Source organism: Passer domesticus, chromosome 3 (genome assembly GCF_036417665.1).
Source record: "Passer domesticus isolate bPasDom1 chromosome 3, bPasDom1.hap1, whole genome shotgun sequence".
Classification (NCBI taxonomy): Eukaryota; Metazoa; Chordata; class Aves; order Passeriformes; family Passeridae; genus Passer; species Passer domesticus.
Genome location: NC_087476.1, coordinates 1990018 through 2006675, shown reverse-complemented (window position 1 = coordinate 2006675; position 16658 = coordinate 1990018). Strand labels below are relative to the sequence as shown.

Sequence of the window (16658 nt, the reverse complement as noted above, 5' to 3'; positions counted from 1 at the left end):
CTATGGGACCCATGTCACCCGTGGGCACCTATAGGATGTCACCTATGGGATGGGCACCTATGGGATGGCACCCATGGGATGGCACCTATGGGATGTCACCTATGGGATGGGCACCTATGGGATGGCACCCATGGGATGGCACCCATGGGATGGGCACCTATGGGTTGGGCATCTATGGCATGTCATCTATGGGATGTCACCTATGGGACCTATGCCATCTATGGCATGTCACCTATGGGATGTCACCTATGGGATGGCAATTATGGGACACCTATGGGGACACCTATGGGACCCATGGCACCTATGGGATGGGCACCTATGGCATGGACACCTATGGGGTGGCACTTAAGGGATGTCACCTATGGGAACGCCTATGCAATGTCACCTATGGGATGTCACCTATGGGCACCATGTCACCTCTGGGATGTCACCTATGGGACCCATGTCACCTATGGGATGGTACCTATGGGATGGGCACCTATGGGGTGGCACTTATGGGATGTAACCTATGGGGACACCTATGGGATATCACCTATGGGACCCATGTCACCTATGGGGACACCTATGGGACCCATGTCACCTGTGGGCACCTATGGGACCTATGTCACCTATGAGGACACTTATGGGATGTCACCTATGGGAACACCTATGGGACCCGTGTCACCTCTGGGACCCATGTCACCTATGGGAACACCTATGGGACCCGTGTCACCTCAGGGACCCGTGTCACCTCTGGGACCCATGTCACCTCCGGGATGTCACCTACGGGACCCACGTCACCCGTGGGCACCACGTCCCCTCGGTGTCCCCCCTGGGCTCCGTGCCCCACGGCGCTGACGCGCGGCCCCCTCCCCGCAGATCTGCATCCTGGAGTGCGAGGGCCAGGCCGTGCCCCGCGCCACCTGGGAGCTGTGCGCGGCCACCGGCCCGGCGGCGCCGCGGCCGCGCCGCCTCTCCGGCCACGCCTGGCCCTCGGGCCGCCGGGACCACCGCGAGGAAGAGCAGCAGCGGGAGGAAGACGAGGAGGAGGAGGAGGACATTTGGCGGCGGGCGGCGGCGGGCCGGGCGGCCAAGGGGGTGCAGAAGAGGTACGGGGGCTTCATCGGGGTGCGCAAGTCGGCGCGGAAGTGGAACAACCAGAAGAGGTTTAGCGAGTTCCTGAAGCAGTACCTGGGCATGGCGCCGCGCTCCAGTGAGTACGGCCGCGGCGGCGCCGGCGACGCCCAGGAGAGCTAAGCGGGATCCAACCCTCCACCCCGCCCGCCACATCCCATGGGTGCCATCCTACAAGGGGGCCATCTCCGAGAGAAATCCCATTCGGAATAAACGGCTCGGAAACGCCAGCGCCGGCCGGCCAACGGGAGGGACGCGGGGACACGCGGGGACACGGGTGGGGGACACCTTTGGGGCACCCTCGAGGTCACCTTGTGGTCACCCTTGGGTTCACCTTTGGGGCATCTTTGTGGGTGCCATCAGGGTCACCTTTGGGGGTGCCTTCATGGTCACCTTTGGGGCACCCTTGGGGCACCTTGGGGTTACCCTTGGGGGACCTTCAGGGCACCTTTGGGGTCACCTTTGGGGGTGCCTTCATGGTCACCTTCAAGGTCACCTCTGTGGCACCCTTGGGTTCACCTTTGGGGTACCTTTGGGGCACCTTGGGGTCACCATCAGGGTCACCTTTGTGGCACCTTGTGGTCACCTTTGGGGCACCCTGGGGTCACCTTTGGGGGTGCCTTCAGGGTCACCTTCAAGGTCATCTTTGGGGTCACTTTGGGGTCACCTTTGGGGGTGCCTTCAAGGTCACCTTTGGGGTCACTTTGGGGTCACCTTTGGGGCACCTTGTGGTCACCTTTGTGGCACCTTGGGTTCACCTCTGGGTCACCTTGGGGTCACCCTTGGGTTCACCTTTGGGGCACCTTGTGGTCACCCTCATGGTCACCTTGGGTTCACCTTTGTGGCACCTTGTGGTCACCCTTGGGGTACCTTTGGGGCACCTTGGTGTCACCATCAGGGTCACCTTTGGGTCACCCTTGGGTTCACCTTGGGTCACCATCAGGGTCACCTTTGGGTCACCCTTGGGTTCACCTTGGGTCACCATCAGGGTCACCTTTGGGGCACCTTGGGGTCACCCTTGGGTTCACCTCTGGGGCACTCTTGGAGTGCCTTCATGGTCACCTCTGGGTCACCTTGTGGTCACCCTTGGGTTCACCTTTGGGGGTGCCATCAGGGTCACCTTTGGGCTCACCCTCATGGTCACCCTTGTGGTTGCCCTCGTGGTCACCTTCAGGGTCACCTTTGGGGTCGCTCTCACGGTCACCCTTGTGGTCACCTTTGGGGTCATCTTCAAGGTCACCTTTGGGGTCATCCTTGTGGTCGCCCTTGTGGTCACCCTTGGGTTCACCTTTGGGGTCACCTTCAGGGTCACCCTTGGGGTCAACTTTGAGGTCACCCTGGTGGACACCTTCGTGACCTGCTGGTCACTTTTGTGGTCACCTTTGGGGTCACCCTGGGGGTCACCTGCGGGGTTGCCTTCGGGGTCACTTTTGGGATGACCCCACCTTTGAGGTCACCCTCAGGGTCACCTTTGGGGTGACTCCGCCTTCAAGGTGGCCTTTGGTGTCACCTTTGGGGTCACCGTTGAGGTCACCTTTGGGTGACCTCCCAGGTCACCACTGGGGTCACCCTCAGGGTCACCTTTGGGGTCACCCCAGATCTGGGTCAACCTCAAAGTCACCTTCAGTGTCACCTTTGGGGTCACCTTCGATGTCACTTCGGGGTCACCTTTGGGTCACCTCCAGGGCTGCCCTCAGGGTCACCTTCAGTGTCACCCTTGAGGTCACCTTTGGGTCACCTCCCAGGTCACCACTGGGGTCACCCTCTGGGTCAACCTCAAAGTCACCTTTGGGGTCACCTTCGATGTCACTTTGGGGTCACCTTCGAGGTCACCCTTGGTGTCACCTCCCAGGTCCCCGGGGTGTCCCCTGGGTGTCCCCGGGGTGTCCCCTCTGGCCGGGGCTCCACGTCCTGCACGGGTCGGTTCCCCCCAACAAAAAAATTGGGAAAAAATCAACAAAATTCCAAATAAATATGGGAAATGTTAAAAAAAAAATATAAGTTTTTAAAAAATGAAATTGAAAATGATTTAAAATTCCAAAGAAAATAAAATAGAAATTTAAAATAATATTAAATAAAGAAGGAAATGTGTGAAAAAATTCAAATTTCAAGACAAGAAAACCAATAATTTCAATGAAAAAGATAAATGGAAAATATTTAAAAGAAATAAAAATAAAATTTAAACAATTAAAAATAGATTTAAAATAAGTTTTAAAGTATTTAAAATAAATAAAGGATAAATTTCAAAGATATTGTAAAAAATAAAGGATAAATTGCAAAATTATTTAAAAAGGAATAAAGAATTAAATGGAATTATTTAAAAGAAATAAAAGATGGATCAAAATTATTTAAAAGAGGTTTAAAAAACGAGTTCAAATATTTAAAGTAAATGGAAGAAAAGCTTTTAAAATAAATTTTAAAGGTGAAGAGAATTCAAATTAAATTCAGTTGAATTAAAAAAAATATAGAAAAATTTTAATAAATTAAAAATTAAATTAAATCTAGAAAAAATAAAGTAAAAAAATAAAAATAAATAAAAATAAATTTAAAAATAAATAAAAATAAAATTTAAAATAAAAATAAATTAAATACAAATTTTAAAAATAAAAAGTAAAAATAAATTAAATAAAAATAAAACTGAAATAAACACAAGTCAAACTCCATTTCAAATTAACCAATTCCTGCCCAGAACGCTCCAGTCCCACGCTGCAATTCCCCAAAAAAATTCCAAAATTTGGGAGAATTTTCACATTTTTCCACTTTTTTAAACGAAATGTTTCCTTTTTTTCCCCTCCCTGGGTGGAATCTCCCAAAATCCCGGGAGAGAAATTCCAAAATTCCCAAATTCCCTCCTCTGCTCTCGGCTCAGCTGCTTTGGCCTTTTTTTTTTTTTTTTACCTTTTTTTCCCCAATTTTTAATTTTTTTTCTTCTTTTTTTCTCTTTTTTTCCTCTTTTTTTTTCTCTTTATTTCCCTTTTTCCCCCTTCCCCCACTTTTAAATTTTTTTTTCTATTTTTTTCCTCCTCTTTATTTTGTATTTTTAAATTTTCTTTTCCCCTTCCATCCCCCATGTTATTTTATATTTTTCTTCCCCCCTCACCACCATTTTATTTTGCACTAATTTGATTATTTCCCCCATTTTAATTTGTATTATTTTTATTATTTCCCCCATTTTATTTTGCATTGTTTGTATTATTTCCTCCATTTTATTTTGTATTATTTTTATTATTTCCCCCATTTTATTTTGTATTGATTATTTTCCCCATTTAATTTTGTATTATTTTGATTATTTTCCCCTTTAATTTTGTATTATTTTTATTATTTTTCCCATTTTATTTTGTATTATTTCTATTATTTCCCCCATTTTATTTTGTATTATTTCCCCCATTTAATTTTGTATTATTTTTATTATTTCCCCCATTTTGTTTTGTATTATTTTCATTATTTCCCCCATTTTGTTTTGTATTATTTTCCCCATTTTATTTTGTATTATTTCTATTATATCCCCCATTTAATTTTGTATTATTTCCCCCATTTTATTTTGCATTATTTTTATTATTTCCCCCATTTTGTTTTGTATTATTTCTATTATTTCCCACATTTTATTTTACATTATTTCCCCCATTTTATTTTATATTATTTCCCCGTTATTATTTTGTGCGTTTCTGTAGCGTTCCGGCACCGCCTCCCGGCCCGGCCGAGGCCAAACTAAAGCTCGGCTCCGCCTCCGGCCCGGCCCGAGCGCTCCCGAACGTTCCCGACGCCTCCCGAGGGCTCACCCGAGCGCTCCCGAGCGCTCCCCGATGCCTCCCGAGCGCTCCCGAACGTTCCCGACGGCTCAACCGAGCGTTCCCGATGTTTCCTGAGGGCTCTCCCGACGCCTCCCGAGCGCTCCCGAAAGTTCCCGACGCTTCCCGAGGGCTCACCCGAGCGCTCCCGAGCGCTCCCCGACGCCTCCCGAGCGCTCCCGAACGTTCCCGACGGCTCACCCGAGCGTTCCCGATGTTTCCTGAGGGCTCTCCCGACGCCTCCCGAGCGCTCCCGAACGCTCCTGACGCCTCCCGAGGGCTCACCCGAGCGCTCCCGATGTTGCCTGAGGGCTCTCCCGACGCCTCCCGAGCGCTCCCACCGGTTCCCGAGGGCTCACCCGACAGTTCCTGAGGGCTCCCGAGGGCTCCCAAGCCAGTTCCCGCCGGCTCCCGACGTTTGCTGAGGGCTCCCAAGATTTCCTGAGGGCTCCCCCGTCGGCTCTCGCGGCCTCCCCCGAGGGCTCCTGACGGTTCCCGCCGGTTCCTGAGGGCTCCCCCGACGGCTCCCGACGGTTCCTGAGGGCTCCCGAAAGCTCCCACGACAGCTCTCGAGGGCTCTCCCGACGGTTCCCGCCGGCTCCCGAGGGCTCTCCCGCCGGTTCCTGAGGGATCCCGAAGGCCCCTGAGGGCTCCCGAAGGCCCCTGAGGGCTTTCCCGCCGGTTCCTGAGGGCTCCCGAAGGCCCCTGAGGGCTCTCCCGCCGGTTCCTGAGGGCTCCCGAAGGCCCCTGAGGGCTCTCCCGCCGGTTCCTGAGGGCTCCCGAAGGCCCCTGAGGGCTTTCCCGCCGGTTCCTGAGGGATCCCGAAGGCCCCTGAGGGCTCTCCCGCCGGTTCCCGAGGGCTCCCGAAGGCCCCTGAGGGCTCTCCCGCCGGTTCCCGAGGGCTCCCCCGAGGGCGCTCCCGCCGGTTCCCGCCGGCTCCTGAGGGCTCCCCTGAAGGGTCCCGAGAGTTCCCGACAGCTCCCGAGCGCCCCCGGCGGCTCCCGAGGGTTGCCGAGAGCTCTCCCGAGCGCCTCCGAAGACTCCCACGACAGCTCCCGAGCGCTTCCGAGGGGTCTTCCGAGAGTTCCCGAGCGCTGCCGAGCGTCCCCGAGCGCTGCCGAAGCCGCGAACGTGAGGGGAGAAATGGGAATTTGGGACCCAAAAAAATTAAGGATTTTTGACCAAAAAAAGGGAGTTTTGAGGGGAAAAATTGGAATTTTTTCGGAAAAAAAATTTGAATTTTTGCCTCCCAAGAAAATGGGAATTTTGCCCCCCCAAAATGGGATTTTTTTCCTAAAAAAATACAGAATTTTGTCTGCCAAAATCGAATTTTTGGCAGAAAAAATATTGATTTTTTGCTCTTAAGAATGAGATTTTTGGCGACAAAAATTTGGATTTTGTTTCTGGGAAAAAAGGAAATTTTTTTGTCAAAAAAAAAAATTGAATTCTGGCCAAAAAAAGAGGAATTTATGTAAAAATTCTGAATTCTTGCTCAAAAATTGAAATTTTTGAAAAAAAAATTGAATTTTTGCCCCCAAAAAAGGGAGAATATTTGCCAAAAAACTTTTGAATTTTTGTCAAAAAAAATGAGGAAATTTTGGAAAAAAGTGAGGAAATTTTGCCCCCCCAAATGGAAATTTTTGCCAAAAAGTCGGAATTTTTGCCAAAAAAATTTAAAATTTTGACCAAAAAAGGGGAATATTTTGAAAAAAAATTAATATTTGCATAAAGGAGGAATTTTTCCCAAAAAAAATTTGAATTTTGCACCAAAAAAGGAATTTTTGCCCAAAACCCAGAATTTTTGCAAAAAAATTGAATTTTTGCCCCCCAAAATTACTAATTTTTGCCCCAAAAATTTTTGAAGTTTTTTCTTTAAAAATTGAATTTTTTTCCAAATAAAGGAGGAATTTTTGCAAAAAAAAAAAAAAAAATTTTTGCCAAAAAAGCCCCGAATTTTGCCCCAAACAAGGGAATTTTTGTGAAAAGAAAAAAGAATTTGCCCCCCCCCAAAATTTGAATTTTTGCCAAAAAAATTTTGTATTTTTGCCCAAAACCAAAGGAATTTTTTGTAACCCTGAATTTTTTGCCCCCAAAATTTGGAATTTTTGCAAAAAAAATTGGATTTTTTGCGAGAAAAAAAATGGAAATTTTTACTAAAAAAATTTGGAATTTTTGCCAAAAAATTTTTTGAATTTTTGCCCAAAACCAAAGGAATTTTTTTGTAAAAGAAAATTTAGGTTTTGCCCCAAAAAATTTGAATTTTTTGCCCACAAAAATTTGAAATTTTGCAAAAAAAATTGGATTTTTTTGCTGGAAAAAAAATGGAATTTTCCCCCCAAAAAATTTGAATTTTTGCCAAAAAAATTTTTGAATTTTTGCCAAAAAATTTTGATTTTTTTGCCCAAAACCAAAGGAATTTTTTGTAAAAGAAAATTTAGGTTTTGCCCCCAAAAATTGAATTTTGCCCCCAAAAAACTGATTTTTTTGCCCCCAAAAATTGGAATTTTTGCCAAAAAAAAATTTGGAATTTTTGCAAACAATTTTTATTTTTTTTCGCCCAAAACCAAAGGAATTTGTTGTAAAAGAAAATTTAGGTTTTGCCCCAAAAAATTGAATTTGTGCCCCAAAAAACCTGAATTTTTTTCCCCCAAAAATTGGAATTTTTGAAAAAAAAATCTGGAATTTTTGCGAGAAAAAAATGGAATTTTTTGCCTTTAAAAAATGGAATTTTTTGCAAAAAAAAATTGAATTTCCCAAAATTTCCCCCCAAAATTCTGGAAAATTTGATTGATTTAAATTCCAAAAAAAAATTCTCAAAGCTCGGAGCCGTTCCCAAAAAAAAAAAAAAATTAAAAATAAATTTAAAAAAATTTAAAATTTCCCCAAAACTTGCGAATCTTTGGAGAACTGCGACGGGAAAACGGAAATTGGGGATTCGGGATGAGCCCAAAATTTGGGTTTTTTTGTCCTTTCTGAGATTTCTCCATTAAAGTTGTACAGAGCAAAAATGGAAATAAATCGATTTATGGTTTGTAGCAGCTGATTGCCAATCGTGCCCAAATGGGGGAAAATGGGGAAAAATGGGGATTTTGGGGGAAAAAATGGGAATTTTGGGGGTTTTAATGGCGAAAAATGGGATGAAAAATGGGAATTTTGGGGGTTTTTTAGGGGAAAAAAATGGGATGAAAAATGGGAAGTTTGGGGTGTTTTTTTAGGGAAAAAAATTGGGAATTTTGGAGGGGTTTTTGGGGAAAAAATGGGGAATTTTCAGGGGAAAAAATAGGATTTTTCTGGGAAAAAATGGGAATTTTGGGGGTTTTAATGGGGAAAAAATTGGGAATTTTGGGGGTTTTAATGGCGAAAAAAATTGGAAATTTTGGGGGTTTTAATGGGGAAAAAATGGGATGAAAAATGGGGATTTTGGGGGTTTTAATGGCGAAAAAAAATGGGAATTTTGGGGGTTTTAATGGGGAAAAATGGGATGAAAAATGGGAATTTTGGGGGGAAAATGGAAAAAAAATGGGATTATTTTCGGGGGAAAAATGGGAATTTTCAGGGGAAAAAAATGGGATTTTTGGGGGGGTTTCATGGGAAAAATGGGAATTTTTTGATTTTTTTTTTTTGAGAAAAAAATTGGAATTTGGGGGGTTTTTAATGGGGAAAAAATGGGATTTTTCTGGGGAAAATGGGAATTTTTGGGGTTTTTAAGGAAAAAATTGGGAATTTTGGAGATTTTTTTAGGGGAAAAAAGGGAATTTTGGGGGTTTTTAATGGGGAAAAATGGGATGAAAAATGGAAATTTTGGGGGTTTTTTAGGGGAAAAAATGGGATAAAAAATGGGAATTTTGGGGGGAAAATGGAAAAAAAAAGGGATTATTTTCGGGGAAAAAATGGGAATTTTGGGGGTTTTAATGGCGAAAAATGGGATGAAAAATGGGAATTTTGGGGGTTTTTTAGGGGAAAAAAATGGGAATTTTGGAGGTTTTTTTGGGGAAAAAAGGGGGATGAAAAATGGGAATTTTGGGGGGAAAATGGAAAAAAAAATGGGATTATTTTCGGGGAAAAAAATGGGAATTTTCAGGGGAAAAAATGGGATTTTTTTGGGGGGGGGTTTCATGGGAAAAATGGGAATTTTTTGATTTTTTGTTTTGAGAAAAAAATTGGAATTTGGGGGGTTTTTAATGGGGAAAAAATGGGATTTTTCTGGGGAAAATGGGAATTTTTGGAGTTTTTAAGGAAAAAATTGGGAATTTTGGAGATTTTTTTAGGGGAAAAAGGGAATTTTGGGGGTTTTTAATGGGGAAAAATGGGATGAAAAATGGGAATTTTGGGGGTTTTTTAGGGGAAAAAATGGGATAAAAAATGGGATTATTTTCGGGGGAAAATGGAAAAAAAAAGGGATTATTTTCGGGGAAAAAATGGGAATTTTGGGGGTTTTAATGGCGAAAAATGGGATGAAAAATGGGAATTTTGGGGGTTTTTTAGGGGAAAAAAATGGGAATTTTGGAGGTTTTTTTGGGGAAAAAAGGGGGATGAAAAATGGGAATTTTGGGGGGAAAATGGAAAAAAAAATGGGATTATTTTCGGGGAAAAAAATGGGAATTTTCAGGGGAAAAAATGGGATTTTTTTGGGGGGGGGTTTCATGGGAAAAATGGGAATTTTTTGATTTTTTGTTTTGAGAAAAAAATTGGAATTTGGGGGGTTTTTAATGGGGAAAAAATGGGATTTTTCTGGGGAAAATGGGAATTTTTGGAGTTTTTAAGGAAAAAATTGGGAATTTTGGAGATTTTTTTAGGGGAAAAAGGGAATTTTGGGGGTTTTTAATGGGGAAAAATGGGATGAAAAATGGGAATTTTGGGGGTTTTTTAGGGGAAAAAATGGGATAAAAAATGGGATTATTTTCGGGGGAAAATGGAAAAAAAAAGGGATTATTTTCGGGGAAAAAATGGGAATTTTGGGGGTTTTAATGGCGAAAAATGGGATGAAAAATGGGAATTTTGGGGGTTTTTTAGGGGAAAAAAATGGGAATTTTGGAGGTTTTTTTGGGGAAAAAAGGGGGATGAAAAATGGGAATTTTGGGGGGAAAATGGAAAAAAAAATGGGATTATTTTCGGGGAAAAAAATGGGAATTTTCAGGGGAAAAAATGGGATTTTTGGGGGGGGTTTCATGGGAAAAATGGGAATTTTATTTTTTTTTGAGAAAAAAATTGGAATTTGGGGGGTTTTTAATGGGGGGAAAATGGGATTTTTCTGGGGAAAATGGGAATTTTTGGAGTTTTTAAGGAAAAAATTGGGAATTTTGGAGATTTTTTTAGGGGAAAAAAGGGAATTTTGGGGGTTTTTAATGGGGAAAAATGGGATGAAAAATGGGAATTTTGGGGGTTTTTTAGGGGAAAAAAAGGGGATGAAAAATGGGAATTTTGGGGGGGAAATGGAAAAAAAATGGGATTATTTTCGGGGAAAAAATGGGAATTTGGGGTTTTTTTAGGGAAAAAAATGGGAATTTTCAGGGGAAAAAATGGGATTTTTGGGGGGGGTTCATAGGAAAAATGGGAATTTTTTGATTTTTTTTTTTGAGAAAAAAATTGGAATTTGGGGGGTTTTTAATGGGGGGAAAATGGGATTTTTCAGGTGAAAAAATGGGATAAAAAAAGGGATTTTTCTGGGAAAAAACCGGGAATTTTGAGGTTTTTTTCTGGGAAGAATGGGGTTTTTCAGGGGGGAAAATGGAAATTTTGGGGGTTTTTTTTAGGGAAAAAATTGGGATTTTGGGGGCTTTTTTAGGGGAAAAAATGGGAATTTGCAGGGGAAAATATGGAATAAAAATGGGATTTTTCTGGGGAAAAAAAGGGATTTTGGGGGGTTTTTTAGGGGAAAAAAATGGGAATTTTCTGGGGGGAAAATGGTAATTTTGTTTGTTTTTTTTTTTCCAGAAAAAAAATGGGATTTTTAGGGGGGAAAATTTAAATTTGGGGGGTTTTTTTAGGGGAAAAAAATGGGAATTTTCAGGGGAAAGTATGGGATAAAAAATGGGATTTTTCTGGGAAAAAAATGGGAATTTTGGGGAAATTTCTGGGGGGAAAATGGGAATTTTTGGGGGTTTTTTCCCAGAAAAAAAGGGTTTTTTTCAGCAGGAAAAATGGGAATTTTTGAGGTGGAAAAATGGGAATTTTTGGGGTTTTTTTAGGGAAAAAAAGGGAATTTTCAGGGTAAAATAAAGGATAAAAAATGGGATTTCTCTGGGGAAAAAAGGAAAAATTTGGGTTTTTTCAGGGGTAAAAATGGGAATTTTGGGGGGTTTTTACAGGGAAAAAAATGGGATTTTCTGGAGTAAAAATGGTAGAAAATGGGATTTTTTGGGGGGAAAAATGGGTATTTTTTAATGGAAAAAAAAGGGAAATTTTTGAGTGTTTTTCTGGGAAAAAAAATGAGGAATTATCAGGGGAAAAATGAGATAAAAAATGGGATTTTTCTGGGAAAAAAATGGGAGTTTTCTGGGAAAAAATTGATATTTTTGGGGTTTTAATGGGGTAAAAAGGGAATTTTCAGGGGGAAAATGGAAAATTTGGGGGTTTTTACTGGGAAAAAATGGGAATTTTGGGGGTTTTTAATGGAAAAAAAATGGGACTTTTTTGGGTTTTTTTTCCAGGAAAGAAATGGGAATTCTCAGGGGGGGAAATGAGATTAAAAAATGGGGTTTTTCTGGGGAAAAAATTGGGAGTTTTGAATGGGAAAAATGGGAATTTTTTGGGGTTTTTAATGGGGAAAAATTGGGAATTTTTCAGGGGGAAAATGGGATGGGTCAGATCCAGGGGATTTGGGAATTCTGAGGGATTGGGACAGGTTGGATCTGTGGGATTGGGGACGGGTCAGATCCAGGGGATTTGGGATCTCCAGAGGGATCGGGATTTGGATTGGGATTGGGACAGGTGAGATCCGTGGGATTTGGGAATTCTGAGGGATTGGGGCAGATTGGATCCGTGGGATTTGGGAATTCCGAATGGATCGGGACAGGTGGGATCCGTGGGATTTGGGATCTCCAGAGGGATTGGGATCGGGATTGGGATCGGGACAGGTCAGATCTGTGGGATTTGGGAATTCCGAATGGATCGGGACAGGTGGGATCTGTGGGGTTTGGGAATTCTGGATGGATTGGGATTGGGGCAGGTTGGATCCATGGGATTGGGGACAGGTCAGATCCATGGGATTTGGGAATTCTGAGGGATTTGGGACAGGTCAGATCTGTGGGATTTGGGATCTCCAGAGGGATCGGGATGGGTCAGATCCATGGGATGAGCTCAGGTTCTTTTCATGGAATTTGGGAATTCCGGAGAGATCGGGAGAGGTCAGATCCATGGAGAACGGGACAGGTGGGCTCCATGGGATTTGGGAATTCTGAGGGATTGGGATTGGGACAGGTCAGATCCACGGGATTTGGGATCTCCAGAGGGATTGGAATCAGGATTGGGATCGGGACAGGTGGGATCTGTGGGATTTGGGAATTCTGAGGGATTGGGGCAGATTGGATCCGTGGGATTTGGGAATTCCGAATGGATCGGGACAGGTCGGATCTGTGGGGTTTGGGAATTCTGGATGGATTGGGATGGGTCAGATCCATGGGATTTGGGATCTCCAGAGGGATTGGGATCGGGATTGGGATTGGGACAGGTGAGATCTGTGGGATTTGGGAATTCTGGAGCGATCAGAACAGCTGGGATCCATTGGATTTGGGATCTCCAGAGAGACTGGGACAGGATGGATCCATGGGATTTGGGAATTCCAGATGGATCAGGACAGGTCGGATCCGTGGGATTTGGGAATTCCGGATGGATCAGGACAGGTCAGATCCGTGGGATTTGGGAATTCCAGAGGGATCGGGACAGCTCAGATCCACGGGATGAGCTCAGCCACGTGACCTTTCCAAGAACAAATCCCGGATTTCTGTCCCCACGACCCCATGGAATTCTCCAGGATGGAAATCCCGGATTTTTGACCCCATGACCTCATGGAATTCTCCAGGATGGAAAACTGGGAAAGGCCCCAGAGCTGAGCCCGGAGAAAATCGGGAATTTTCCTCCCTGGAATTCCCCAGGAAAATTCCCCAGGAATTCCCCAGGAAAAAAAAAAGAGGAAAAAATGAAGAAATTAGGAGGGGAAAAGAGGAAAACAAGGAGGAAAAAGGAAGAAAAAAGGAGGAAATGAGGAGGGAAACACAGAAAAAAGAGAAAAAATGAGGAAAAAGGAGGAAAAAAGGATCAAAACATGGGGGAAAAAGGGGGAAAAAAGGAGGAAAAAAGGAGGGAAAAGGAGGAAAAAGGAGGAAAAAGGAGAAAAAAGGAGGAAGAATGAGGAAAAAAGGAGGAAAAGGGAGGAAATTCTAAGTAGAAAGGAGGAAATGAAGAGGAAAACAAGGAAAAAAGAGAAAATTTGGGAAAATGAGGGGGAAAGGGAGGGGGGAAAGAGGAAAAAGGGAGAAAAAAAGGAGGAAAAATCAGAAAAAAGGAAGAAAAAAGGAGGGAAAAGGGAGAAAAAAGGATTGGGATTGGGATTTGGAGATTGAAATCCCTTGGGACTGAAAAGTGGGAACTTTAATTCCTTTGGGATTGGGATTGGGGGATTTGATTCTTTTGGGATTGGGAGATTTTAATTCCTTTGGGATTGGAATGTGGGAAATTTCATTCCTTTGGGATCGGGATTTGGAGATGGAATTCTCTTGGGATTGGAATGTGGGGGATTTGATTCCTTTGGGATTGGGATTGGAATGTGGGAACTTTAATTCCTTTGGGATTGGAATTGGGGGATTTGATTCCTTTGGGATTGGGAGATTTAATTCCTTTGGGATTGGAATGTGGGAAATTTGATTCCCTCGGGATTGGAATGTGGGAGATGGAATTCCTTCAGGATTGGAAGTGGGAGATTCAATTCCTTTGGGATTAAAATTGGGAGACTGAATTCCCTCTGGATTGGGAGATTGAATTCCCTTGGGGTTGGAATGTGGGGGATTTGATTCCTTTGGGATTGGGATTTGGAGATTGAATTCCCTCAGGATTGGAATGTGGGAACTTTTATTCCCTTGGGATTGGGAGACTGAATTCCTTTGGGATTGGGAGACTGAATTCCCTTGGGATTGAAATGTGGGAACTTTAATTCCTTTGGGATTGGAATTGGGGGATTTGATTCCTTTGGGATTAAAATTGGGAGATTGAATTCCCTTGGGATTTGGAGATTGAATTCCTTTAGGATTAGAATGTGGGGGATTTGATTCCCTCGGGATTGGAATGTGGGAACTTTAATTCCTTTGGGATTGGAATTGGGGGATTTGATTCTTTTGGGATTGGGAGATTTTAATTCCTTTGGGATTGGAATGTGGAAAATTTGATTCCCTCGGGATTGGAATGTGGGAGATGGAATTCCTTCAGGATTGGAATTGGGAGATTTAATTCCTTTGGGATTAAAATTGGGAGATTGAATTCCCTTGGGATTGGGAGATTGAATTCCCTTGGGATTGGAATGAGGGAACTTTCATTCCTTTGGGATTGGAATTGCGGGATTTGATTCCTTTGGGATTAAAAATGGGAGATTGAATTCCCTTGGGGTTGGGAGATTGAAATTCCTTGGGACTGAAACATGGGAACATTAATTCCTTTGGGATTGGGATTTGGAGACTGGATTCCCTTGGAATTGGAATGTGGGAGATTTGATTCCTTTGGGATTGGGAAATTGAATTCCCTTTAATTCCTTGGTTGAAATGGGGGAACTTTAATTCCCTTGGGATTGGAATGTGGGGGATTTGATTCCCTCAGGATTGGGATTGGGAGACTGAATTTCCTTGGAACTGAAACGTGGGAGATTTGATTCCCTCGGGATTGAAATGTGGGAGATGGAATTCCTTCAGGATTGGAATTGGGAGATTTAATTCCTTTGGGATTAAAATTGGGAGATTGAATTATCTTGGGATTGGGAGATTGAATTCCTTTAGGATTGGAATGTGGGGGACTTGATTCCCTTGGGATTGGAATGTGGGAACTTTAATTCCTTTGGGATTGGAATTGGGGGATTTGATTCTTTTGGGATTGGAATACTGAATTCCCTTGGGATTGGGATTGGAATTGGAGGATTTGATTCCCTCAGGATTGGGATTGAGAGACTGAATTCCCTTGGGATTGGGATGTGGGAACTTTCATTCCATTGGGATTGGGAGATTGAATTCCTTTGGGATTGGAATGTGGGGGATTTGATTCCCTTGGGATTGGGAGATTTTAATTCCTTTGGGATTGGGAGATTTGATTCCTTTGGGATTGGAATGTGGGAACTTTCATTCCTTTGGGATTGGAATTTAGAGATTGAATTCCCTTGTGATTGGAATGTGGGAACTTTAATTCCTTTGGGATTGGAATTGGGGGATTTGATTCTTTTGGGATTGGGAGATTTAATTCCTTTGGGATTGGAATGTGGGAAATTTTATTCCCTTGGGATTGGAATGTGGGAGATGGAATTCCTTCGGGATTGGAAGTGGGAGATTCAATTTCTTTGGGATTACAATTGGGAGACTGAACTCCCTCGGGATTGGGAGATTGAATTCCCTTGGGGTTGGAATGAGGGAACTTTCATTCCTTTGGGATTGGGATTTGGAGATTGAAATCCTTTGGGATTGGGAGATGGAATTCCTTTAGGATTGAAATGTGGGGGATTTGATTCCCTCGGGATTGAAAGTGAGAACTTTAATTCCTTTGGGATTGGAATGTGGAAAATTTTATTCCCTTGGGATTGGGAGATGGAATTCCCTCGGGATTGGGATGTGGGCACTTCAATTCCTTTGGGATCGGGATGGAAAGCGTGGGAGGGAATCCCGCTGGGCGTTCCCAAACCACCCTCAGCAGGCCTGACGCCCTCAGGACACACTTTGGACTCTTTTTCCCGGAAAAATCCCACTTTTCCGTGGAATTCGGGATTCCTGCGAAGGAAATGGATTTTGGGGTTCCTATAAAACCCCCAGGCCCCTGCGGATTTGGGAAAATCCCTGGAATGTTTCTCCCAGCGCGCCCCCAGGAGGCACCTGCTGCCCGTGGAGCGGCCGGGGGAATCCGGGATTCCGGAATGCGGGATTGGGATTGGGGGATCCGGGATTGGGATTGGGGGGTCCGGGATTCGGGAATGCAGGATTGGGGGATCCGAGATTGGGGGATCCGGGATTGGGGGATCCGGGATTGGGGAATGCGGGATTGGGATTGGGGGATCTGGGATTGGGATTGGGATTGGAGGGTCCGGGGTTCGGGAATGCGGGATTGGGGGATCCGGGATTGGGGGATGCAGGATTGGGATTGGGGGATCTGGGATTGGGGGATCCAGGATTGGGGGATTTGGGATTGGGGGATCCGAGATTCGGGAATCTGGGACTGGGTAATTTGGGATTGGGGGATCTGGGATTTGGGAATGACGGATTGGGGGATGCGGGATTGGGATTGGGGAGTGTGGGATTGGGGGATCTGGGATTGAGGAATCCAGGATTGGGGAATGTGGGATTGGGGGATTTGGGGATGTGGGATTTGGGGATCCGGGACTGGGGGATCCGGGATTGGGGAATGCGGGATTGGGGGATCTGGGATTTGGGGATCTGGGATTTGGGGATCCGGGATTGGGGGATCCAGGACTGGGGGGTCTGGGATTGGGATTGGGGGATCCAGGATTGGGGGATTTGGGATTGGGGGATCTGAGATTCGGGAATCCGGGACTGGGTAATTTGGGATTGGGGGATC

At 44.3% G+C, this 16658-nt stretch overlaps 1 protein-coding gene and 2 long non-coding RNA genes across 6 annotated transcripts in view; 1 reads left to right on the top strand and 2 right to left on the bottom strand.

The window, feature by feature from the left end:
• Positions 1-7936, top strand: part of PNOC (prepronociceptin) — a 34094-nt gene extending 26158 nt beyond the window's left edge. For 2 of the 4 annotated variants that reach the window (XM_064411522.1, XM_064411524.1), the window contains exons 3-4: positions 859-1088; positions 4785-7936. In XM_064411522.1, the coding sequence (XP_064267592.1) occupies positions 859-1088; positions 4785-5274 (720 nt within the window). In that variant the 3' untranslated portion in view covers positions 5275-7936. Of the gene's footprint in view, positions 1-858; positions 1321-4784 lie in introns of those variants that run through there. The other 2 variants (XM_064411526.1, XM_064411525.1) reach the window with 2 other exon arrangements.
• The window catches only part of LOC135295793 (uncharacterized), a 69296-nt gene that overhangs the window by 44708 nt on the left and 7930 nt on the right, over positions 1-16658 (bottom strand). The window lies entirely within an intron of this gene.
• On the bottom strand, positions 1935-4900 carry LOC135295792 (uncharacterized). Its single transcript, XR_010357845.1, has 3 exons — positions 2782-4900; positions 2108-2746; positions 1935-2062 (listed from the first exon to the last, which is right to left on the bottom strand). It is a non-coding gene; the product is annotated as an uncharacterized LOC135295792 (long non-coding RNA).